The 27651-nt window shown below is 35.8% G+C and overlaps 1 protein-coding gene across 1 annotated transcript; it reads right to left on the bottom strand.

The window, feature by feature from the left end:
- Positions 1–75: 75 nt before the first annotated feature.
- LOC103708708 (serine/threonine-protein kinase BSK1) lies at positions 76–20105 on the bottom strand. Its single transcript, XM_008793764.3, has 9 exons — positions 19247–20105; positions 19011–19146; positions 17714–17847; positions 15017–15122; positions 10851–10936; positions 5819–6007; positions 1195–1344; positions 975–1088; positions 76–676 (listed from the first exon to the last, which is right to left on the bottom strand). Exons 1-9 carry the CDS (start codon positions 19610–19612, stop codon positions 422–424), a joined length of 1536 nt encoding a protein of 511 aa, XP_008791986.1. The 5' UTR covers positions 19613–20105; the 3' UTR covers positions 76–421.
- Between the last annotated feature and the right edge of the window lie 7546 nt (positions 20106–27651).

The following is a 27651-nucleotide window of genomic DNA, read 5'->3' as shown; positions in this document are numbered from 1 at the left end:
ATCCTACAACAGACTGATGGATGCTGAGGTGAGAGAGGTCACAAAGATTGAACGAGGCACAGTCAAAATCAATCATAAGTTTCTACAGCTTCTCACTGAATAGACTGTAGATGGGAATTCATGAGCCTGCTCAGGAGCTGCATGACCAAACAAACAAAATTCCCTTAGGAACTGACTGATTTGATTATCTGTTCACATTCCCTTAGTGAGTCCTGAGTGATTTGATTGTCTGTTCATATACAAGGACCCAAAAAATATACCAAACAAATGGCAAACCAAATGCATTAATGTAATCCAAGGGCTTTCTCTATAATACATTTTTCCGAGAGGCCTACCAATCACAGATTTCACACTGCAAATTAACATTCTTTGTCAACAGAGACATGAGGAAAAGATGGCTGTTATAATTCACTGTACTGTTTCATGGACCTTTTCCACCCTTTTGCCCCTTCTCTTCTAGCTCTGCTGCTTCATTCAGCATGTCCATGGCATCATTGTGCATCTTTAGCTTGGCTAGGGCAACTGCTTGCATATAGAAAGCTGTTGACCATTCAGGATAGATACATTGTGCTTGCATTGCATCCCTAAGGGCAGCATCAGGTTGATCACACATAAGATGGCACAGGCTGCGCCTTGCATATACTGTGGGCGAGACCATTGTTCCAACATCGATGAACTGCAATAAAAGATACGCATCAAGAATAGTGGTTCGTGAAGGATTTGCAAGGCTGACCACAATACAGTGAGGAACACCCTTGATGATCATGGTTAAGATTTATTCTCGAACTTCTAGTCTCAGGATTCACTGCAGAATGCAGCCAGATGTGTGTACACTTAATTGTGCATGAGGATGTGTCTATTTATGTAGGCACTGGGGATCTCTGATTAGCAACCTTTATCCCTCTACATGGAATTAGCTATAATGCGTTGAATTTGGATTCATCAAGTTTTGGAAGAAAAAAAAAAGGATGTACCTGAGAATAACAATCAATGGCCGTCTTAAAATCCTTATCTCGAAACGCAAAATCTCCTCGCTTTCTGGCGTCCAGCATATCCCTCATTTGCTGTGTCCACTCCTGGAAAGACAGCTGATAGAAGAACATACGGCACTCACTAGTTAAAATTCACCATTTATACCTTCATAACTGTACTGATTTCACTGCATAATTTACTAAGAGAGTATTCCCATTATACCTCGTTGGTTCCTTCATCATCTCTGTAGTGTGCCATAACTAGAATTTGATGGATGGCAGTGAGGTCCATCCTGGAACAGGCTTCACCCATAGGAGAGAGATGGCGCTGTGGTTCATGCTTTCGAATCCCTAGCAACACATAAGACGGTACCTGCATCCCAATATTACTGTCAAATGTCGAGACAAACATCAATACTATGAATTAGGAAGACGTTCTCATACAAATAAAATCAAAAGCATATATTATGTGCTATGCATAATTATTCTCCAACAAAGAGAAGCTGAATAAACTAACATAGCCTTCCTTGCATAGGAAACATTATTTACACCATGGAATAAGCTGCAATACAAAGTTTCCTGCTGTCACTGCCTGTCTTCTTTCTCGAACTTCAGTTGGCTAGTCCAATATCAGACAGGTTTAGTATCAAGACAACTATCCAGAAGGCAAAGCTTATGGACCATAGGGTTGGGTGGTAGATTATCTAGAATATTGGAGTAATATCTCGGGACTAACTATGACCGAGATCCTGACATTTACGAGGGACATAGCAGTCTAAAAATTTCAAATGTCGGTACATATTTTGTACTTGAAATCCATTTGATATATTGTATGTATATTCAATTATATGTTAATCATGCATTTAGTTATGTTATAATTGCATTAATTTATCGATTATAGCATGCTTATCCAGAACTGAGACCTATCTATCATGGAAGACAACAAAACAATATTAAAATCCTAAATTAAACATCCATAATCATTAATCTAAATACTGAAAACATTAAACAAACTAAAACAATAAAAAATTGAGAAAAAATAAAAAAAATGGTGTAGTGGAACAAGCACTACGTACCATGTGTCAGTACCAAGGAAGATGAAACCGTCTTGAACCGTCTTGTTAGGGATATACCAAGCCATATCGATGTCGGACTGGAACGGGTCCAGCAATGAAATCAAGAAACCAACAATGAGAGGGAGAAGAAAAGAGTGGAAAAGAGAAGGGGAGGGAGAAAGGGAGGGAGGGAGAGAAAGGGAGAGGAAGGCGGTGAGTGGCGGCCGTCGGAACAAGACCGAGGGAGGGGGAGAAGGCTTTTGAGGTCCTCTCTCCTCCATGCATCAGAACAAGGGCGGATCAAAACAATAAAAAAGGGACCGAAGCCCCTATTTTCTTACGAAACAATGGCTCCGCCCCTATTCCAATGTACGAGGGAGAGAGGGCTTCGAAACAACGGTTCTGAACCGAACTGACATTTTTTTTTAATTTTTAATTTTTAAATTATATATAATTTTTAAAAATTAAAAATATATTTTTGGATTAAAAATAATTTTTTAAAAAATAAATATTTTTTAAAAAAAATATATAAAATCAAAAATGTATTTAGGGACATACAAGCTACCTTTTATAAAAATTTGGTGTTCATTCATTCAAGTTTTGATGCGACCATGCGCAAAGCGGCCTAGGCCTAAGTTTGAAAAAAATTGAAAAATAAGTAGCTTTTAATGCATGTCCGAGGGTCTAAAAAAATATATGTAGCATCCATTATTGGGTTCTACATGGATCTGAGTTCAAATTAATTTGTTAAAATATTAATATTTAAAAATTATTTTTAAACTCTAAAAATATTTAAAAATATATAAATAATATCAAAAATTATGAAAAATTAGTACATATTACATAATTCATAAGTAATTTTTGATGTAGAAATCATATTTTATTTAAATTTATGATATTTAAAAATATTCATTCAAGAGGACACGATGCAGCTGCAGATGACCTCGTACGTAGAGTAGGATCCATAAACGTATTAGTTTTCGAGTTGTATACTGAATCCTATTATCCACAGCCATAGGCAACCTATGATCCATATTGATACGGATATGATGCCTCTGAGGTATCTTTCGGTAGCTACTACCTTACGCAGCTCGGAGCATCTTATGAATCGGATTTTGCTGTTAACATATTTGGATGGGCCCTTCCATAGCCGTCTAATTACCCGGAGGACACCTCTCAAAACCAGACCTTCAGCGAGAGATCCGAGGGTGCTTATAATCCGGCGGATACGGATATGGTCGGTTTGAGGCATCTTTCGGTAGCTACTATCCTACACAGCCCAGAGCATTTTATAGGTCGGATTTTGCTGCCGGCATATTTGGATGGGCCCTTCCATAGCCGTCTAATCATCCAGAGGACACCTCTTAGAGCCAGAGCTTCAACGAGAGATCCAAGGGCGCTCATAATCCGACGCATGTTCCCTATGGGATAAACGTGCAAGACTACAACGCCGCTTTGGTTAAGAAGGTGGGTTGATGTGCCTCCTGACTATGCTGATGATCCAGATATCTACAAGAGGCATCGCCACTCAATCCAAAATTAAATATCGGTATGTATGTTGGACTTTAAATATATCTAATTGATTGTATCATTTTTTAATTTTTACATTACTACTTGATTTGAGGATATTTTATGTAGTTCATTTTATAGTTTGTATCATTTTAAAACAAAAGATGCACCATCTAGATTAAACCGGGATCATAGAAATATCAAAAAGCATTAAGAAAACATCAAAAAAAACATCAAATTAAACTTAAAATCATTGAAAAAGTTCAAAAAGAGTGATTACTAATTAAATATTCTTGAAAACTCCAAAAAAAAAACGAGCATGTTAGTTTGTGAACCGGCATGCTCTACCCGTACTCGTTCGATACGGTACCGAATTGGTACCAAACCATACCCGGCACCGACCGGTATAGATCTCGGTACCGGTTTGGCGGATTTTGGAAATATGACTCCAATAAAGGCTGGCCAGGGACAGCCTACCATCTGATCCTACAGGCGCTTTGAAGTAAGCCATCTTCCCAATGAATGCTCAAAAAAAAAAGGGTGAAGGGCAAGTCAACTTGGCAGATGAGGCAGAGGAAGGTGAGGATGTCTATGATGAAGAGGATCAGCTTATAGCTAAAGTTGCTGGAAATGATAGGGAGTAGAAGAATACTTAAAAGGGGACACCACTGGGGAGCACTAGTCATACGGCATTCAGTGATGGCTCCACAAGCAGCACTTTCTGCAAATTGGCTGAGAAAGAATATTTTTAGAATTCGCTGCAGAGCTGGTGGAAAGCTGCATAATTTGATTATTGATAGTGGGAGCAGTGAGAATCTTGTTTCTCAAGAGATGAAACAAGCTGAAGCTTAAGACAGTCAAGCACCCACAAACTTACAGCATTCTGCAGTTCAACAATGAGAGTGAGGTAATTGTTTCTTTCAAGTGCTTAAATACTTGTGCTAATATCATATTTTAGCTCTGTGCAAGTCTAACACCCGATCACCTACAAGGACACCAACTTCTAAGAATCAACCTTCAAATCAACATCCATAGAGTTGTTAGTGTCACTACTGATGATTTGATGGAAAGTATGTACCCAACTCACAAAATTAGCATTATTCCATGCTGCAAATAGTAAGAATATTTAGTAATGCAAGTCCAACTAGTATCATAATCACTACTAATTTTTTATAAACTGAGATGTGATTACTCCATGGATGCCCCTACAAACTTCTGTATTTGTACAAATAATTATGAAATTGGATTAAACGCCTAGCCCTTTTAAATGTTAAGGGACTAGATGGGTGCCCAGGTGCCTAGACAGTAAACCACCTTTTGTATAAATTAGCATTCCACAAGCTTGGCTCTAACCAGAGTACCAAACAATCATCTTCAATTCCAAACACCATTTACGAACATCAAGAGATGAGTAACTTTTTGTATGTTCGCAACAACAGAAAAATTTGCATATCAATGAACGCTTAATGACTGCAGATTATTTACCACAGACCTAACAAATGGAGGACTCATAGGTTGAACTACCTAAATCCAATGAAGATATAAAATGCCAGAGGGTAAATCCATATACATTTGTAATAACAACAATAGAAATGAACTGTAAGACAAGGCATTGCCAGAACCCATGCACTAGCAGTCATGTTCATGCATGAATACATGTATGTTATTCTCAGGCCCATAATGAGTAATGAACATGATCAAATGAATGATCTTAATGTAGTAATTTTCTATATTGAATATGATTAAATATTTGGCTGCACAAAATTATAAGCATTTGTGTTTTAAGAATAAGCACCGTGTTATGAGTACTGGAATGTTAGCCCTTAGCCACCCATAATCCTATTTAGGATTTCCTCAAACCATGCAATATAACTCAGGTGTATGAGCACCAGCCCCTTGGTTGCATCTGGCCCATAGAGCATCTGACGTGCAAGCTCATTTGTGGTGACAGGGACTGAACTCAAAAAATATGTGCCGGCTTCATAATGATACTGGTAAGAGAACAGGTATCCAGGTCATGCATCTTGCTGTGAGCACCGATAGTTTGACCAATAATTCTATATCAAGGTATATCTAGGTTGACAATTTTTTATAATCTTTTTTCAACATAACCATTTCAAATGAGAACCAACTTTATCCTTTAAATGAATGTCTAAGAAAGTTTGATAAAATGATTCTTGTAGAATTTCATGGTAATAACATTACATGTAGAACTAGGCAAGTTATCTCAAGAAAGTTATCTCATCTGCATGGGTTGATAAACTATTATCAAAAAACTCTTACCTCTGATTTGGTTTGCAATGGTGCAAGTGTTGCAACTAGCTTTTTCATGTTAGGGCGATCCCTTGGTTCATATTGCAAGCACTCAGAAGCAAGATCCACTAGCGTTGTTGCCTCTTCTATTGAGAAGTTCCCCTCCAAATGTGAATCCATTAAGAGCAGAATGTTTTTGCCTCTTATCATATCAAGAGCCTGCATCCATAAAAATTAATCAAAATTGCACGTATATGTGCAATGATTGGAATGATGAATGGAAAAGAGATACGGATTTATTAAATGAATATAACTAGCAATAATATGAAAATAGAAGCAAATTGATATTCAATCTTCACTCTTTCATTACAAAATATTAAGGTCCGCCGTCTTGGTACCGGACCCTATACCTGTAACATCTTATTACAACGTCCACACATGGTATGGTATAAGACGGCGAGATGTACTGAATATTGGTACAGTACGAGACTGCATAGTGGTTACGTAATAGTATAGTATGGTAAGTCCGGTATGGTACGGTATTGACCGATACGGCGAACCTTGCAAAATTCATTTCCATTTACATTAATCTTCTTGTAGACTATTTACTTTTCCATCTAGATGTTCTGATTGGAAAAAGAAGGGGGTGGTAGGTGGGTTGGGGTCCCTTATCTGGTGAAACAAAGAGATTTTTACAAGAAAATGAGAATTTTTTCTCTTTTAAGTCACCAACTTTTTTTAAGTCACCAATTTAAGTGACTGTGATGGTACACAATCTCTCATTAATTTTCATCACTCAATATAAAAAGCTAAAATATACAATATTCATCTCAAAAACTATTCTTTCATCATCTAAAAGTATGTGATTCATTTGCGGGCGGGTGAATGGGAAACTAGGACATTCTCCCATCAAGGTAACCTAGATATATTCTGCTCATCAAATCACCCATTTGCCTAGGTTTGTGATGCGACATCCAAGTCCAATCTTAATTCTTTAAAGGTTATTAAAGAATACCCTATTACTAAAGGCTAAATAATAGGAAAAGTGGTGTCCGCATGTCGGATAATTAGTACTAAAACTTACAGAACATCCTACCTTCGTACAGCCACTAGATTGCATCAAGCAATGCTTAAAAAAGTATCATATAGTTAATATCTTTTTCAATACATATATATAAGTTTCCTAATTTTAACTAAATCCCATCTTAACACGTAAATGCTAAGAAAAATAAAGAAGAGGCCACGCCATACATTTATTAAGAACTGTCAAACAGATCATAATATTCCGCTTCATGCCTTACATATCCTGTATATCCATGTTCCGTTATTGTATCCTAATAAAGCACGCCCTTGTCACATCACCCCCACTTACAAACACATGGAATGGTGTTACACTACTAAAGACTTTGTTAGCATCTTTCTGTCCCCCTTCTCATGCATATGTGCATACTTCAAGCACTACTCTTGTGCCAAACAACTGTAGTTGGCCCGAAAAACCCAAATTTGGAGTCCAACACATGCTAACTTATTTTGTATAGAAATGAAAATCAAAACAAAACAGAAAAGTTCTTTATTTGACGAAAATGTAAACATTCAAATTCGGCAATTCTATTTTAAGGTGAGATTTGGGCAATTACACTATTGAATACACTTTCACTAACACAGATGAGAGTTTGATAGGCATGCAAATTATTATCCAACAAGAAGAAGATTAATAAGTGGACATCATTACTTCTAACATTTTCTCTCTTCTTATGGGCTTTATGATATTTTTCTTTTGGATAATATATTATCATATATCATGTCCATTTGTTGCTTGTAAAGTTAAATCATAAAAGATATGAGTTAATCTGGGCCATGATCGAAAGGATTAAAGCTCAAATCTTATATATTTATTTTCTTATATGGCACATGATTGGGGGGTGTGTGTGTGTTTGTGGGTGTTTTGGGGGGAGGAAGGAATATCTAACTTCTTCACTATTCCATTTTGCCCAGATGCATGAGGCTCCCATGTTAGGATCCACTCCATCTAGTAGTTCCTCCAGGTTCTGTTAGATCATCCATCACCCTTTTTCAGTCAGGCCCTACCAACTAGAGAACAAGCAATGGAATAGATAGTAGACCCCCTTTAACTATTCCACTGTATTCAATGACACCATTACTCAAATAGACATAAAAAACTAGATGGTGGATGATTTAAATGGATAGGGCTAACATGGGAAGATGAGCTGAAAGGATTCATGATAGAGGTCCCAGATCATCTGATGATGCATCAGTGGGCCACATGACTTGGGATTGTCTTAGATTTAAGTTTAGTTGTCAATTTGCTGTATTGTCGTTTATATTTCTAGTTATAGTTTCAGTGGGTTAAAAGGTACCACTGGTGGAAAGTAAATATGTCGATGCCCTTGTTTATCAAAAGGACAATGACCACAAATTTGTATGTCAAACAAGTGCAAAAGGAAGGCAATGCAATTTCCGTGGAGGAAAGGTTTTTAAAACCTGAAGGCAGGTGCAATGGTGGTAAGGAGCAAAGAAAATACTTTAAGGTGCATTATGGTCACTTGTGGGAATGAAAGAACCAACCAATGGTACCTTTAGCTTGCTGTGTTAGACCATGGATGAACTTGACTGTGAGGCCAATTGATCGAGAATGGATTTAGGACCTTATCCAGGCTTTGGAACCAAGATCAGAGCAGAATACTTCCAAATCTTCATTCAATGGCTAAGAATGGTCACTGCTTTGACTTTCTGTAGTTTAATTGTTTAGAGGGTCTCTTGATTAGCCGAACTATATTCAGTTAGGAAAGCAATTGGCACCTGATGGAAAGTCTTTTATATATTTACTGTAGCATGTACCACAGCACATTACTATGGCGAATACTGTAGCACGACAGGGGTGTTTTCTTTTTATTCCATTATTGTAGCTGGACTTAAAAGTAGAAAGGGTGGGGGCTTCTAGAGTTAATTGGCTGGTTAGAGGATTTGATCATGAATTATTTTGTAGAGAAAAAGTATTAAGATACAGCCAGGCTTGGCTGCCCTTCCTCTCCTTCTATTTATCTCCATTTATTCTTATCCTCTTATATACTCTGTTCTTTTATTCTCTGTCCAGGCTTTCTGTTGTTTCTTCTTTACTTCCTGTTGTTTATTTATCTTTTGGGACTAATCTGATCATAGATCCACAGTCCACCATATTGTTCTTGTAATCCCAATCTCAAGCATCCAATTTAAGGTGTAATTTAGATCTAATACTACAGATTGCTAGGATTGTAGAATTTATTCTTTTTTCTCTGTTGAAATCTTTTCTTTGACCTGAGTTTAGTTATAAGTCAAGTAACACCTTCTTGTTATACCTCAAACACTAAGGAATCCTTGCTTGGGTCATTACCTATTCTTGAAACTGGAAATCAGAGCTTTTTATCCTTTAGTTTTCATCTCAATTATCAGAAAGCACCTTTTCTGTCCTGTTTTCAGTGATAGGTAAGCAAAGTAGAGATTGAATTATTCTCTGATTTCTGTCATTCTTAGGTCCTCTCAAGCTTTCGCAGGTCCTCCTCAAATAGTCCTACATCAGTAGTTTCTTTGTCCAACAATGGTTGAAATGACATCATTAGAAGTCAATTGCTCACTGAACTTGTCAACTCTCATCTCCACCAACAGGAAACTATAATGTGTCTTCTCAATTAGGACCAAAATGCATATTCTAGAAAGAAAGCATTGCATGAAAACTCAAAGACTAAAAAAAAAAAAGAAAAGACTAATCCATGAAGATGTCATTACAGAACCACTTCAACAACAAAGAAATGCCAGGAGTTTTGTCTTACATATGTCATTTTATATGCACTTAACTGACATCATGGAAAAATCAAACGAAAAATGAACTTCGACCTCAGTATTAAATGTTCTCAGCATCTCCTTAGTAACTCCACTCCAATGCATTGAAATGAAGATTCTATTGGAAAGAAATTCATTTCTAGCATGTGAATTTTAAAGTTCCCTTCATTTGTATGTCCTGTAAATTTTATGCTTGCGTATTATGATATATATAACTTTATTTTTAGCAGCCCAAAGATTTTTCCTTGCAAAACACCATATGATTTTAACTAACAGTCCATCAATTTATGCCCAAATGGTCATGCTCCTATGTTGCCCCAAAGTACTCATTTCATAATTTATTTTGTTTAAGCATAAATTTATGTGCTTAGAACATATTTCCACCAGACATTCTAAACCATAAAGCTTAGCAAGTCTTATTGTTGTGTCAAACATTTATTTTAAGTCTTGAAAGCAAGTCAATATTGCAGGACACTGGAATCACCTCCCATTTCATTCAGCTTGATATAATTTATTCCATGTTTTCATTACTCATCTCTTTAATGCAGAATATACGAAAAAAATATTATACAGATCGAAATTACATTGTTTGCAATGATGTGTGGTAAACTAGGAGGCATAGAGCTAGAAACAGGCATAACTGTTCAATTAAGTGTAATGTGACAGAGAACTGATTGAAATGGTATTGGCCTGTCAAATGAAAATCAAAGGAGGCACTACTGAGGAAAGGGGCTCAAAATTGTGTTGAAGGGTCCAAACAAGGAGAAAGAACTAAGCTTTAACACAAGAAGAAGTTACAAAAAGATGTGAAAACCTTACAGAGACAAACCCTTGATAATAAATGATTAATGACTTTGAATTACAATCCTTTTGCCAAATTGATGGAACAAGTCCTTGATATTATGGCTATAGTAACACTGAAATACATGCACAATAGCAGCTTAACAGAGACAAACAAGGCTAAAAGTGAAAGAAAATGAAAAACACACAATATATTATATTGCGAAGGAATTATCTATATGACCAACTTAATGATGCCACAACAACATACAGATAAACACTTAGAAGAAATGGTAATTTCTCGCTTCTACTTTTATACCAATTTTTGAAAGAACTATGCTACGGAAAGCAAAGAGTAGGCCCCTACTCCTTGTTTCAAAAGGAAAGGGGAATATTTTAAATAAATATTTCTATTATGACATACATGATAGATAGATATACTTACATGAGTTGGAGGGATGTGCTTTCCACTAAGAAGATCCAAGAGGACAGTACCGAAACTAAATATCACACTTTCAGGAGTGACCCTCCCTGCAAAAGTGACATTATGAAGATTCCAGGCATTATTGTTACTTTTTCTTCAGCATTGGATCATGTTCTTTTTGGCGGCAAAAAATTATGATAGTTTTAAGTTGTACATGTGATAAAGACATCCATGTAGTGATACATGAACAAAATACAGACCATGTTCTAGAAAAATTTGAAATGTTTGCCTATGGAAGCAAATGAGTTGTAAATAAATATTTCATATAAATGGACAGGGAAGGCAAACGGTAACCAATAGCAATTACTTTCTATAAAGCCCACACATGCTAGATGACAGCCTTTATCTCTGTCACCTGGAAACATAAGACATATGATATTGCTAGTCAGCCAACAAGTAGTTGGAATTCAGACCAGTGGTGATAGCAAAAGCCAGTTCAATTTTGAAACTAGAAGCAGGAATTTCATAAAGATATATAGTCCCACATGTTAGAGAATAAAATCAGAGTCAATTAGTTACTATAAATGTAAATATTGCATGGACTTTTTGGTAATCTTCAAAGCTGCTAGATTCATTGCAGCAGATGGATAAATTAGACTAAGATTCATGCAAGGAATACTTAACATCATCAGAGTAAGACAGATGACCTAGTCAATGTATAATGCAGCAGTTACTAATGCTGATCTGGCCTTTACCAACTACTTCCAAGGTATATAACAGTAAGCAGTTCACACAGAAAACTGGCTCAAGAATATGATAAATTGATCAGAATATAATGCCCGCTCCAAAGTAAAGTAGTACCATATATTTCAGTATCTGTGATCTGTTCATCTATGAATGCTGTACTTGTTTCTTTTTGTCAGTGTTAGCCAGGCCCCCTATGTCACATGGACTTGATAGCATGTATCAGGTGCAGGTGCATGTCTAAGTGCAGATCCTTACCATATTTATGATTTTCTTCTTACAAAACAGTGCCCAAGTCACATAGATCTCCATGTTTAAGTGTTAAATGTGAGCACTTTAGACTAAATGAAGGTTCCCAGTAACATAGAAAGCCCTCATCTTTCAGCTAAGATCCCTCTGCTTACAGACCATGTAATAAGCATGTGTTCCATGCACACTTAAATGGCACAAATATAACAAGGAAAACATAATAGGAACCGAATTTTGTGTGGTTCACCCAAAACAGGCTACATCCATTGGAACGAAAGATATCCAGTATATCAAATAATACATGGCTTTAGATTTAATATTACTGACAAACAATCCTTCTCAAAGTTCAGCTATACCTTTGGCATGCTGTCTGAGAGAACTACGCAAGGAAAAATTGGCTGAGAGCTGCCGAAGAGAGAGAGATTAAATCCAAGAGAAGCGCACACACAATCCTTAAAAAAAAATCAAAAAAAAGAAATCTATGACACACCAGAATGAAACCCGAAGCCTAAACCAAGATTACAAGATCAAACACTCTCCTCAACTTTCCTCTCATATTTATATCTTCCACTTTACTTTTCTTTACTCTTCCTTTCTTCCTCTCTTTCTTCATTCTCTTCTCTCATTGCAGCTCTATGTCCACCATGCTTACATGCCTCATCATCACACCTTGCATGCCCTTGCCTACCACAACCACAAGCCAATGCCCATGCACCTGCATGTTCATGCCAGTACCCACACTGGGAGGACCCGTACGGACATGTGTTTTGTCCCACATTAGTTATTCGCTAGGTAGATCTTGAATACTTATACAGGATCAAGAAACCCAAATAATACCTTTCATCTAGCCTTTTTGAGTGAGGTCCTGGGTTGTTACAAATAATATCAGAGCGGACCTAGCCCATAAGCTATATGAACTAAGGGACACTATAGCACGGATCCATTGGGGCTGACCACAGGCTGATCGTGGTGCTTGTGATTAGATTTATATAGATTTGAACCCTTAGCCTAACGAGGATATCAGGGCTTAAATGGGGGGAGTATGTGAGGACCCGTACAGACGTTTGTTTAGTCCCACATTGGTTATCCGCTGGATAGATCTTGAGTACTTATACAGGATCAAGAAACCCAAATAATATCTTTTGGCTAGTCTTTTTGAGTGAGGTCCTGGGTTGTTGCATACACACATGCCTACACGTTATATATACACTTCACTCCCTAGTTTCAAAACTAACCATGCCTTGCTTTTATAGTTGAGAGAAGACTGCAGCCTCACTCCAATTCTTGCAAGGAATTTGGTCCTTTTCTAGTGGCAGGTCTGAGTTCAAGTCCAAGTGGAGCTCAGTCTAGGGGTTGGCCACGAAAACCATGAGCTCCGACCTACTGAGGTGAAAAAGTTCAATCATGTGGCAGTAAGGGGCAATTTTTACTACCATGATACAAAATTCTTGCTAAGATTTACTAGATGTTTGTCTCTGATCAGCAATATATATATCACATTTTAAAAGTAAATCTAGAGAACTATATTTGCATAGGATGAAGGACCAAAAAAGTGCATCAAAAAAAGAAAAGAAATGAAAAGAAAAAACTTTCAAGTGTAAACAAGTTCTTTAAGCGTAAATAAGAAAACGCAACATGACTTCTCCAGCTACCTTACATTGGTAAAAAGAAAAGGTTATTCAACAGTTATATCACTAGGGCATGGATATATTTTTGCTTCCAAGTTAAACTGATGATTAAAAATTAATGATTCAAAACTGCCCTAACATTTATTAAAATCCCAGAGAGAGCAAAGAGAGGTATTCCAGATAAAACAACATTCTCATGTATGGTCTTTGGATTTGTATTTCCAGGAGCCTGGACCATTGTTAGTGTCTAGACAAAGCAATACTAATCTTGGAATAGAAAAGAAATCTTATGTATATGGAAATTTCATTCATACATGTTTTGTACCCTGTTTAAGTTAATTAAAACTTTAATTCAAGTCTTGTTTTATGATTTTGATGGGTTAGATTCAATTGCTAGACATAATGAGTTAATTGCCCCTTTTTCTATGGCAGGCTTTAGCTTATACTTTGTTTTGGAAATCCAACTACTTATTCAAGCACACCCTAAGTCCTACAGCTTTTGTTTAGTAGCTATTGTCAACTTTTGTCATCATTGTCTGTGTAATTTGGTCAAAGTATAGTAGTGGAGTCGGTCTAGCTATTGAGGTTCATATAAGCATCCTAGTCAGGATGCCATAATAAGTAGTGGTCATAGAAAATACTTAAAACCTACCTGCTAGTCCATACATTCGTTTAAATCCATAGTGCTCACCTAATGCACGAAAACAATAGTTCATAGTGAAGGTGCCAACTTGTCAAGCTAGTGAAGTCCTTGGCAGTTAGACCAAGTGACTTGGGTCCGGATCCCACCTTCCCAAGGGTTGGGGGCTTAGGGGCATTTGGAGGAGGGTAACCCTTGTTGGGTAGCTCATTGCCTACAGGTCCCTCCATCACCAAAAAATGAGAAGAAGAAGAAGAAGAAGAAAGAGTCTAGAGTAATTGGATAAATTTTAGAACTATATCCCTCTTAATGGACTTGCATTGTTGAAAATCACACAACCTTGAGTGGGAACACAAGTCGACCTTTGGGATGGGTTAAGAAGAGATAGGGTACGAATGGTTGTTAACTATACAATCAATTTCACCCAACAAGATAGTTTTTTTGCTCGTGAATTCTTGGCTTCCCACAAGCTCAAGAATATATCCTTAATTCCTCCCATAAAGTTGGGGAACCACTGGCAGAGAGACTTTAATTAAAGAATAGAAATTTGAAGATAGTAAAATAAGTTTCATTGAATACTTGCATGGCTCAACAAAAGAAAATGGGCACAAAAAACAAAATTTAAGCAGTTCAAGTTCCCAGCCAATACAGTCCTAATTTCTAACTATACCAAATGCTAATAAATGATTATCTAGCACAATAATCATTTGCTAACTCTAAACTAGCCATGATTGATTTTATAATGATAATAATAATAATAATAATAGTAATAGCAACAATAATAAAACAGCAAGCAAAAGGCACTAATAGAGTAAGATCTTCCACAACATAAAGCCAGGGTAGCCTTGTAGTTGATGCCATTGATTTAATACCAGAGAAATAGAGAAATTGTGATGAATCACTTTTTAGTCACAATAAGTAAATACCATTTCTTAAATATTCTGGTGGTGTGTAAGCTAGGTTTGTGCTATAACTTTTTCCATCCCTGCTATTTTTCATAAGACCAAAACAGGAAAGCCTTGGATCACCATCCTGTGAAGAAAGAAGAAAAATTAAAAAATGTTGTTCAAATAAATAACAGATCGAATGTAAATTACATTTTCAATATTATCTGGTCAGCATAGATAAACATAAAAGATCATCATATCAATATTTAGTAAAAAATTAAAAAGATTAGATGGAATAAATTCTTGTAGCCCAAAAATCTAGATGGTTTGCCAAACAACATATTTTTTAGAAATAATCAATCAACATCTGTCCCTCTCATATTACACGCTGCATCCATCCGTTAGATCGTTGTGGATTGTAATCCAATGAACCTCCTCGATTCTCTCTTTCTCCTATTGTCACTTTCTCCTATATCGATTTGAATAGTGAGACTTAATATAGGCAGCTTTAGTTACAGATAACATGAGCAAAATTTTACAGATTTATCTAATGTTAAAATAAAATGCTACACTCCAGCACAAAAGATCGTCATTGAGCAGTCAACACCAAAGTTTGTCTATTATTTTTCTTGCTTGGTATTCGTCAATTTCAAACATCTAAAACATATCAGCATTGCTTCCTTGTCTTCTGGGAAATGTTTACTAACAAATTATACCAAAATTTGGGTGTGTGATTGTGTGTGAGAAAGAGAAGCTGGAAGGATTGTCGTCCCAGAAAAAGATCAAACTAAAGAATAAGCCAATTAGTATCTGAAAGTTTACACCACATTTTAGACTGGTGTCTTTGTTACCTTATCTGCAATCTGAATGTAGCATTATAACTACTGCTGTTCCGTATTATGATAAAAATAATGTTATATCCACATAATCAACAAAAAGAGCTTCCGCAAGAAGTAGAAGCGTATCAAGATTAAGATTCCACTTGCCACTTTTTGCTTAACTTTAATTCATATATTCTGAAATTCTTCCTGGGGATACACGACATGACAGGCTCCAAGTATCAGATCGGCAAACACTCAATAAGTGATAGACTATGTTTTTGGCAGGTAGAATGTTTTAACATTTATTTACGTTATGTATTCAAGATGAAAATTTTGGTTGCCTTTTGATTGTATATAGACCTTAGGCCTGTACATTACATGCTTTGACAGAGAATGGACATTCTTTGGGTCAATGACTATTTCCAACATATGTAGTCATGTCATGCATGAAATCATCTATGTACACCACAAGCTTGAGTATTGCAAATGAGATTATACAATATAATCCAGACTTTACATAAGGGGTATGGCCCCTTGGCCATAGTGGAAGCATGGCATCATTGCATCTTCTGACATGTGATTCCCACATATGGACGATCATATAAAAAGGACATGCACTGTTCATAGAATTTTTAAGTGGGGATATTGAAGAAATTTGGCAGAGTGAATTGTCAAAGCTTAAAAAGTTTAATGCCTACTATATGTTCTACTTCTTATACATATTGAACCACAAAAGAATAGCTTCCCAAATTTTATTAAATGGACGAATAATGCTTCAAAATATCTTAATACAAATCAACCAAATTGTTGTTTAATTCAATGATTGATGAATTGACCAAACCAGACAGTCGGCTCGTACCGAGTCATACCGACGCCAGCCCGAGATGGTTTAGCCGCTCGGGTTGGTTCAATCCCTCGTTCATAAAATCCCTTCCCCCAAACCTCTCTATTCGGCTTTGAGGGCTTTGTTTCTTCACCTCTCATTCTGCTTCTGCTTATCTCGCCCTCGCCAACCGATGCTATCGCTCCTCTCCTAAGTCTTCTAACCGAACACCTCTCCGTCACACCCAGGTAAGCCCCCTTGTGTCTCCCTCTCTCTCTTTCCCTCCCTCCCACCCTCCCTCTTCCTCCTCCTCCCTCTTCGCCCTCTCTATGAGTTATCTCGCTGGACACTGCCGATCCTGATGTCATGACCTCCCTATTCCCGTGTTCATTATTTTTCGGCACGATATGGTACGGACCCATACCATACCGAACTAATCGCCAACCAGTATGAGCACTAGTATTGGTTCAGCAGATCTTGGTTTAATTAGCCATTTAGCTCATAAATAAAAGATAATGATGGCGACACTAATTATTTATCTCCAATTTGTTAAGATTCACACCTCATTTTTAATGTGGACGACGTATGGCATGAAACAAAAAGGCTTAAAGCAAATATAGTGGTGCAGAAACAACTTACTGCTGGACCATTTCTTACTAGATGGACCTTGCCAAACTCAATCATAAAACAGCTCTCTTTCCTTCATAATTTGCAAACAAATTTAGTCTCAAAAAATCATGAAAGAAACCATGCAAATTTTTTTATTCTACACCAAAAGCCCTCTGCCATGTGTGATGGATTATAAAATGCATAATCATGTATATAATTTTTAAGGATTTCTAATGCACTAATTGCTCATAAGAAATCCCACATGCAATCAAATAGAGACTGTTTTCCAACTTATCAATGAGTTTCAAGGGTAGCCATATACAAGTAAATGTTGCAACTATTCAGAATTATAGTCCATATTGACAATCGGAAAAATAGTGTAGTGTCAACTAATAAACTGCAATTAAATAAATAATAAGAGTTCATTGATTTTGCATAAAGTAACCAACATTTCATTAAGCAAAAGAAAGTCAGATATTTAACCTCATCAAAAAGGACTCTATATGCATTTAGGTCATGATATAAAGGCCGTCCTTCATTGCTACAATATTCCAAAGCTTCAGCAATATAAAATGCAACCCTCAAACGCATAGCCCATTCAATAGTTTGATCTTCCCCTGTCCAAGTTCAGTGACAAGCATATAAACAATCAATATATATATATATGAAGGTATGTATGCATGTATGGATGGATGGATGGATATATATAATATATTTACATGGAAGTTAATTAAATTAAGGTCTAAATGGACTACTTCTTCTTATCTTAAAAAAGATGGCTTAAAAGATGATTAACAAATGAGAACATAAGCGCATGGTGAAGAAAGAAACAAGTGTTTGCATGAAAAGAACTAAGAATATTAGTCTAAAAGAATTTTGCCAATTCCACAATCCACATTGAAGACACAAGCAAGAAGGCTCGACTATTGATTTTACATATGCATAAATAAATATGAGAATAAGAAGCTCAGCATGAAAACATTAGAACAATGTAATTAATTCATCTTCCCTATATGCCACCAAACCAGTTGTAGTTTCCTTGCTAAACATGCAAATCTGAACTGAATAGCAAAAGCACTGCATAAATATCCTAGTTAAACTTGCTAATTATATGTATCTACTCCCTTTTTATTTTTCTAAGCTCATTAGTGACGACAGATGGTAAACCTGCTATGTTTAACATTCACCCAACACCCAGACATCCATTCCGCAAGCCTCTGTGATCCATTGAGGAATAATTTTGATGATGTTTCTCAGTTGTGCGAATCTAAAAATATCTAATATGGAACACCCAGTCACATCATTTCTTAATCAGGCTCATTGGGCATCATGTCCAGTTCTAGCTTATCACAGCATACACATATTGGCTACTTAAGAATGGTTAAGGTTAAAAGGTCAGGCTAACCAGTGGCAAAGGACAGCTCATTTAGCTAAGGCTTGTTTGTCATCAGCACGGTTAGTGCCAAGTTAGCCATCCAACAAAGTGAAGGGAGGCAACAATGCCATACAAGGTACAACCAGATCATGCGTGGACTTGATGTATGTATAGAGAAAAAAAGAAAAGGGAAGAGCTTTGTTCATAAAAAGGGAATTCCCAATCTCAAAATGCTGCCTGCCTTTCAGTTAACCAGACTACAGTCCTCAAGGAGGGAATTTCCAGTTAAGTAACGCCCATTTCCCTTCTCTCTAAACATTACAGCCCCAACCAAACGATCATCTAATGTTCAGAGTAATAGCAGAGATTCAATTCAAGAATTAGGATAGCTAAGGGGGCACATACAGTGGAACAGATGCTTTGCAAGTGTGTCATTGGGCATATACTCGGCGACAAGAAGCCTCTCATCGCCGTCGCAGCAGTACCCGATCAAGTTCGCCAGCCTCCTGTGCCTCAGCTTCCCCACTCCCCATGCCTCCTCCTGCAATAAACCCAATCAATTTCATCTCTTCTCTTAGGGAAAAAAAAAAAAGAACGAATTAATTCACCTAAGCTAACAAAAGAATCAGAAGATGGCTCACGGCGAACTGCTTAGGATCGGGCCAGGCGGTCTTGGTGAACTTCTTGACAGCGATCCATCGGCGGTTCTGGAGGCGGCCCTTGTAGACGAGGTTGGGCGCCTTCTCCCCGCTCTCCGACACGATGTTCCCGGAGCCGAACCCGTTGGTCGCCGCCTTGAGCTCCACCAGCGAGAACTCCGAGAACGCCGGCACCTCCCCCCCGCCACCTCCGCCGGCCTCCGCCGCCCCCGCCGCCCCCCCCGGCGCCGCCTGGTGCAGCGAGAACGACGGCCTCTGGTTCTGCTGCTGCCGCTGCTGCTGGTGGTTCTGGTGGTTCTGCTTCTCCAGGTGCGTCTCCGCCCGCAGACACGACCACCAGCACCCCATCCCTACCCCTATCTCTACCCCAAGCTTTCCCTCCCTATAAATTCCTTCTTCTTCCTCCGCTCTCTATACCGTCCTCTATATCTATCTATCGTACCAATATTTGCTGCGTATTATTATTGGTTGAGGAGGAGAAGATTAATGGCAGTAACAATATAATTGATGGATTGATAGATTGGGGGGGGAAGGAGAAGTGGTGGCAGAAAAAGAGAGAAAGGAAAGGTATGGATTCCGAGTCTGCAGCTGGGCGTGCGGGAGGAGAAAAAGGGCGATCTAATCTATTGCTCTACTGCTGTGTTTGCAGTTTGTGTACACGGACACGGTACCCGCAGTTCAGGACCCGACTTTATTTCTTTTCTCGATAGATATGAAAGGGAAGACAAAGGGTGTTAGAATTTATGGACTATTAAATGGAGGAGGAGTTGTGCTCGGTGCGCTGGATCGGGCGCTGTCGTAGAGAGAGAAAGAGATGGAGGAGGAGACTGGGAGTCAATTGAAGCTCCGTAGGGGCAGGAGGTGTCTAGATTTCTACGTATTTGGGCGTTTTTGACGGAGTATGGGATTTGAGCCCGGAGATGTAGACTACCGATACGGGTTCAGGTGCATAAGTACACTTATAAGAGTACAAAAAAAAAAAAAAGTCGACGCAAGGATTAGGAAGCAGATCCTGATATCTTCCAACAACATTCTCCTGTGTAGTGCGCCGCATGGAATGCAATCCAGTCAGCCGTACTATTCGCTTCCTCATAAACATGAGTAGCTAGAAAAGCTGCAAGTTCTCTTACAACTTCACATATGTTTCGCAAGAGAAGGTGCCTATCTAGATGTCTGTGTCTGTCAATATTTTTCTGAATCCAATCCGTCTCTAGAGCCAATCTAGCAAAGATGTAGATCGATTGCTTCGAGATCGGTATAAGTGGACGAAAAAAAATAGAAGTGCTTTGAGAGCTATGCCGGGTGTGATCCAATGGTTGACATCTCATCGTCTCTCATCGTCTCTCAAAGGAAGATGGATCTCAACGGAGCATATAAGCTATTGCTTTCAGAGAAAGCTGAGCTTAATTAACTCTTTTGGTGTATCTTATGGTGAAGAGTGTATTTTAATACCAAGCTAATCTTTAATCAACTACTGGTTTGAGGTGGTCTTCAACAGTAACGGTCACAAAGGAATGGGAATTTGAACATAAAATAACTGCTATGGTTTCTGATTATATCAATGAAAAATCCTCCCACTAGAAGAAACCTCTATTGGCACATGTCACATAAGCCACACCAATTGCCTGGTGCCATGTGGCTTAGAAACTTTCATTATCAAGCTTGGTCTTTATATCTACATGTTTTTTAGTTCTTAATCATCTCAAACAAGCTCCATTTTATTTGTTTCAATTTGTTGTAGAATAAAATAAATAATTTATTTAATAAAATGAGTAGTTTTAAATTAAAATTTTTGAGCTATTTTATCGATCTTAGATTCCAATTAATGGAACTTTCATCTATCATGCGTTTAATTGGATCTGGATGTGGTCGAATTTGGTTTGGGTGTCACTGTTAATTGTCATCTTACTTAGCTGGAGGGGCTGCATCAGATGATAATATAAATAACACTTACATCATTAACCTAATGTCAACATTTCAATCACCTATCGTTGTTAAAAGTTGGGAGGCCGTGCCATAACTATCTCCACAATAAAAAAATAGTGCAAATCTTTTTACACAAAAAGGTAAGAAGGTAAAATAGATGGCCTCATCAGCAGAGGAGAGAATTAATGATGACGACGACCTGCTCCACCTTCATAGGACACAGTTTGCTTTGCAGAACGGTCAGTAAAAAAATAAAAAAATATGTTTCACATTATCTATAAAAAAATAAACAATATAAATAATTTAATTTTTATCTATTAAAACTATTATTTATTTCAAAAATTGCTCGGATACCAGGTTAAAATCATCGCTTGCTTCAAAAACTTTAACCGGTAGGATGAAATATATATATTTATCTATTTATAATTTTTTATACTTCTTTTATAAATTTTTAATAATAAGATTAAAAGACTTCTGCTATGATACATATTAAAATCACCACTTATCTCACAAACTTAAGCTAATAAAATTTATTTATATATTTTATATTTTTTATATTATCTATTAAAAATTAAAATATTTTTTTTAAAAATAAAATAAGATAAGAACTTTTAAAAAATAAATACATAATTAAATATAAATTATTTAAAATATGTATTTTTAAAAATATATATTTTATGGAGGAGAAATTTTTCATGTGAACTGATTCACGGGGTGGAAGCAGACAGCAGACAGCAGACAGAGGTTTAATCCCACCCCACGTCCAATCATTGATTTCACCATGATCATGTACAGGATGTGACAAGATATGCCGTACGTTCTGGTCGACGCACACCTGTTGGGTTTTACGTGGTGAGAAAGGGAATAAGGTAAAGAAAGAGAGAAGTAGGGGCAGGATTCGAAAAAAAAGCGGAAAGAGAAAGAAAGGAGAGAGAGGCGGGCCGAATGGCCGCTGCGTCCGCGTCCGTGTCGGCTGATCGTGCTGCGTTGTGTGCGCCGCGCCGCGCCGCTCCGCTTGGCAGGCCCGCCTTTCACACACACACACACACGCGCACAAATTGGGGTTTGGTTTTTTTTTTTTTTTTTTCCCTTGCCTACATGGATGCAATGCACGATGATAAGCGCATCCTAGATATCTAGACAATAGTAAAGACTGAAAAAACTTTTCAGGCCAAAAATATTTTTTGTGAAGCTAATGGGACTTCGGACTGGATAGCTGTTTATGTAACCAGTTACTCTGTTAGTATTACGTGGCTTGGAGATGAAAAATTTCCTCGGACGCTCTGAGGTATTTTGTTTTTTAATTTTATTGGATGTATCCGTATTCGTCATGTATTATTCACACGCCTTAAAAAAAAAGAAACGCAGGCCACCACCTAAGTATATGCATCAGGATGCGTGCTGGTAACATCTATTGCCCACCGGAAACATGTGTTTCTTTTTTTTTCTCTAGAGATAAGTGGGAAGTAGCAAGAAAAAAAATCATAAATATCTTTCCAAATATTAAATTTTACATAAATATTTTTTAGAATTAATATTTACATGTATACTCTTGTAAAATACTTGTTTTGCTATTTTATTTTTTTATCCATATTTTTGCATATGTATCTACACCATTTAATACCATTAAAAAATTATCAATTTTAAATTGAAATGACTAAAATATTCTTAATAAGTAGATGTGCAAAAAAAAACATTTATAAAGTGATCATGATGAAGGAAATTTTTTTAAAAAATTTTATTTTATTTTTAATTAAAATAAATATAGTTTTTATTAACAATATTAAAAAAATCATTGTATTAAAAGCATTTGTGCGAAAATAATATTTTATAAGAGTATGGAAATAAATAAATATAAATTTTAAAAGAATATTTATGTGAATTTAAATTTTTAGAAGAGTATACATATAAAAGAAAAAATTATAGGTGATGGGGCTTGTTAATATGATGAGAATAATGAAGAGCTCAATGCCAGGTCTAGGGGTAACTGAGGAAGCAGAAAAGAAAAAAAAAATAGGGATGAAATGGGCAGTTGAAAACCTATGTATATTAAAATGAAAAGTAAAAAATTTTCTATTTTTATTTTTCAGAAATAATTAAAAATTATTTTTTAAAAAAATTAAAATGATCGAACTTGTTTTGTGGGCTGGAATTCTATGTTCCTGTTAAAAAAACAAAAAAAAAAAGGACAGTACCAAACGCTCCAATGGAGTTTGTTTTTTTGTTTTTTTTTTCCCACATGGATGCATTGAATGATGATAAAGGCCAATCAACGCAGGCCACCCCCTGAATGATTTGCATCGAGATGCGTACTGGTGGTTTCTGTCGCAGTACTTGTATTTTATTTTTGAAACCAGCACGCATCTCAAGGTGGCCATTAATACTCTTCAGCTTGAATCATGCAGCATGTGCAACCTGCAGTGATTTCATTTAAAATTGGCTCAAGTCTTGTTGGAGATTTTAAGGCTCAGAACGTGGCAATGGGTGCAAAAAAAGACCGCTGATAGTATTTGGCCATTATTAGACACAAAAATAAGAGAGGATATTAATGAAGTTGGTGTTTATTCCGAAGACAGAAACTATTTTAATTAAGAATGGGGGACTTCATTGGAAAAGAACCGATGGGATATAACTTTCTATGTTTTAGTTATGAAGTAATTTAGCCAAAAATTATTTCTTACAAGGATAGAAGCTTTTTTAGATGGTTTTAAGATATTTTTGATGAAAGATTTTAAGATATTTCATAAAAAATTTAAAATAACTTCCAACCTTCTCTGAAAGCCGGAAAATGTTTATTAAAGAAAAGCTTTAATTTAGAGTTTTCGGACAAAATATTTATTTAAGATAAGTCAAGATGTTGTTATATTTTAGGTTAGTCAAAGAGACTCTAAAATATTTTTATTATCGTAATTATTTAAGTTGATATCTTTTTATTGTCATAGTTATATAATTAAAAATTTTGAGTTTCACTATGATGATGAGAAAGAGGAGGATCTACTCCTAAGTATTTGGTGAACCATAAGAAGAAAAGAATATAGAATAAAGTCAACCATTTACATTGTTATTAGATTAAGAACTATTTAGTTTGCTATTATAATATTGTTTACACCACACATATCAGTTGCCATAGAAAGGTTGATACTCCAAGGGAGGTGTAGATCAAAAAACCAAGAAGGATGCAGACCGAGTGAATATGGTATATACTTAAAAGAGTAAGAGTTCTCGGCCTAGGATGAAGTCTTGGTAGAGCAAAGTTCGAGAACGGTGGTTGGCCAACAATTACAATTATTCATGCATGAGACAAATGGTTTAACTGCCTATCGTGTAGGTCAATAGTGAGCTATGTGATACATAGTTGTGAGGACATGAGTAGTGACACCCATCTTACCCATTAGGAGGAAACACTAATAAATTTTAAATTGTAATCTGAATTAAGAATGCTTCAACAATCCAAATTAATGTATTTTATCTTATCTTAATTTTTAATCTACTAATAGTTTTTGTCCTTAGAATCGATGTAATTTAAAATTTTTACTACTATACCTTAGTGCTACACTTCTATCGCTATCCAAATTCATGTTCTTTTAACCGTGGTGCGACAGTGGTTAAAGTTCTTAAAAATCAATGTATGTTGATCTATGCTCCTCTATATCCTTCCTTCGATTAATATCTTTATGGTTAATATAATGCACATGGCAAGCTCTGACACACATCGCCACCCAACCTGTGCCATCCAGTTCTTTAGCACGATCATTCCCTTATGTGCTGCAAGAGAGACTCCATGACAAACAAAATATCCTTTGTTACCTAGCAATTATCCTACAAAAAATTATTATTTATTATATTATTTAGATTAAAAATAATTTATAACTTGACAATATTTTATAACAATATCTTTGATAATATAATATACTAACAATAAAATATAATATAATCATAATATTATATTATTATTATCAATATTATTATACTACAATAAATATAGTATATTATATTAGAAGATATTAAAATATTATTATATGTTAAATGAATATAAAAAATATTTAATATATTATCTAGATTCAATATATTAATAAATAATTTATAAATTTAGAATATGTAATAATTATAGTATTATTATAATTCTTTTTGTGTAACTTAATAATAACACTCTACTTTTGACTTTTACCCTTTTTTATTTCTCTCATTTATTGAGAGCAAAAATATAATTTATAATTTTATTTATTAAAAAGGGTTTTGTAAGGGCAACATATGAATTAGGACTTATGAGTGAAGAGAAACATTGCAAATTTTGAATTATTTCTTAATCTACCCATAGGGGTATTTCAGTCATTTTAGTTTTAAGACATTTTTTTAACAATATCAGATGGTATGGGTACATATTTAGAAAAAAAGAAAGATACACATGTAAATAATAATTTTATGAGGATACTCATGCAATTTCCTATATTTAGGATGGTATACATGCAAAAAATCCAAAAACTTAATTCACAACAATCTAATTTAACATCTCTCCAATGTTCAAAAATATAATCAAAGAAGGAAAATCTATAACATAGTTCCAACAACCATTTAAATATAAATATTAGTTCTAGGTTACATTGAAAATTTTGCATCTAGTCATACTTCCATAATGGTTCTCTGTTGATTTCCAATCCTTTAGATCTGTAAATGAGAAAAACAAAATATGGGCTCGATAGAATATAGTAAAAATTAATTTACCTCATCTTGCTAGATTAAAAAAGTGTTAAAGAAGATTTGAACAATTAAGCACATAAGGAAATATTATACATTTAACCAAAATAGATTTTTGCAAACAACTTTTCTATTTTGAAAAATTCATTTGACCCAATTCCATCAATTCGCAAAACATGTTTGACGTATTAGACTATAAAACTATGGTCGTATCTATACTCTATAATAGGGTTATTGAATTGCATTTATACTTTGTAGAGTGGTTATAGGTATGGGAGAGTGGGCCAATACTACCACATTTATACCTTGTAGAGTGGTCTAGTATAATATAAGTTCTAGAATAATTAGTGGTGCCAATGCATAATCCTCGTTAGCAGGGATAAATGCATAATCTGATTAAGAGTCATAAATAGTGTACTTTGAATTAAGACAATATTGTTAATACAAGCATCTATGTGGCGAATGGCAAATGGGGAGCTCAGCATAAGCCGTGCCTATATATATATATATATATATATATATATATATATATATATATATATATATATATATATATATATATATATATATATATATATATATATATTATAGATATGCATCTAGAGTATTTGCATGCATGTATTCATAATATATAAAAATAAAAAAATATATCACAATATATTGTATGTATGTATGCATGTATATATGTATGTATGTATATATTTTTTTTATAAAATTACTTAAACGTATATTTTAGCAGTAAATTTGGGGAAGAAGAACAAGTAGAAAAACTTTTAGGAGTAACCTAGTAGAAGAAGAACAAAATATTTTTATGTCAAAATTCAAAAAATATATTGTCTTAATTTTTGCGAAACCAGCTTCCAAAAGCTGGTCAACCTCTTGATCTAAGATTTGTTGTCTCTCTAATGTGAAGCTCTTCCTTTTTTGCCACACAGGTTGGTATGTGGGGTTTACATTAAGCTTGTGGACAATCACGTTGGGGCTTATTCCTGGCATGTTAGAAGTTGACTGGGCAAAAACATCTGTGTTAGCCCGAAGGAAGTCGATGACCTTTTCTCGATTCTTCTTGTCCAATTGCGAACCAATCTAAATTATTTGGTTAGGTTCTTGTTCTTTCAGTGGAATATAAATAAGTTTTTTGGTAGATTTGCCTCACTATTCTTTCAGTTTATCTCTTTCATCTAATCCTTAAATTGGCAGTGTTTTCATGAGCTTCTTTCCTTTGATTGTGGCCATATATCATTGTCGAGCTAATATTTGGTCACCTCAAATTTCGCCGATTCCATTTCTAGTGGAAAATCTCATTAACAAATGGTAGATCAACACCACAACTTGAAAGGTGTTTAAACCAGGCCGACCCAAGATTGCATTGTAGGTAGAAGAAACTCGAACCACCAGAAAATACAACTTGACTGTGCTTTGCCTGAGGCTCCCAACCTGCAGCAATGGGAAGATTAATAACACCTTCTATGGGAACAAGATCTCTCAAGAAGCCCAGGATCTCCCAAGAAGACAATAAGGGGAGAGTTAACTATCCTTAACCATTCGGCATATAATTTCATCCTTTGGAAAGCATCATAAAATAACACGTCGGTCGAACTTTCATTATCCACAAGGATTCTTCATACATCATAATTAGAAATTGTAAGAGAAATTATAATGGCATCATTATGAGGAGTCTGAACTCCTTCTAGGCAGCATTTGAAAAGGAGATGACATCTTCGATCCTTTATCTCTTTGGCAACACATCTTCCTCCCAACCTTCT

The sequence above is a fragment of the Phoenix dactylifera genome, chromosome 2 (assembly GCF_009389715.1).
Source record: "Phoenix dactylifera cultivar Barhee BC4 chromosome 2, palm_55x_up_171113_PBpolish2nd_filt_p, whole genome shotgun sequence".
In the NCBI taxonomy this organism is placed as follows: Eukaryota; Viridiplantae; Streptophyta; class Magnoliopsida; order Arecales; family Arecaceae; genus Phoenix; species Phoenix dactylifera.
The sequence above is the reverse complement of the archived record's forward strand: the minus strand, read 5'-3'. Positions and strand labels throughout refer to the sequence as shown.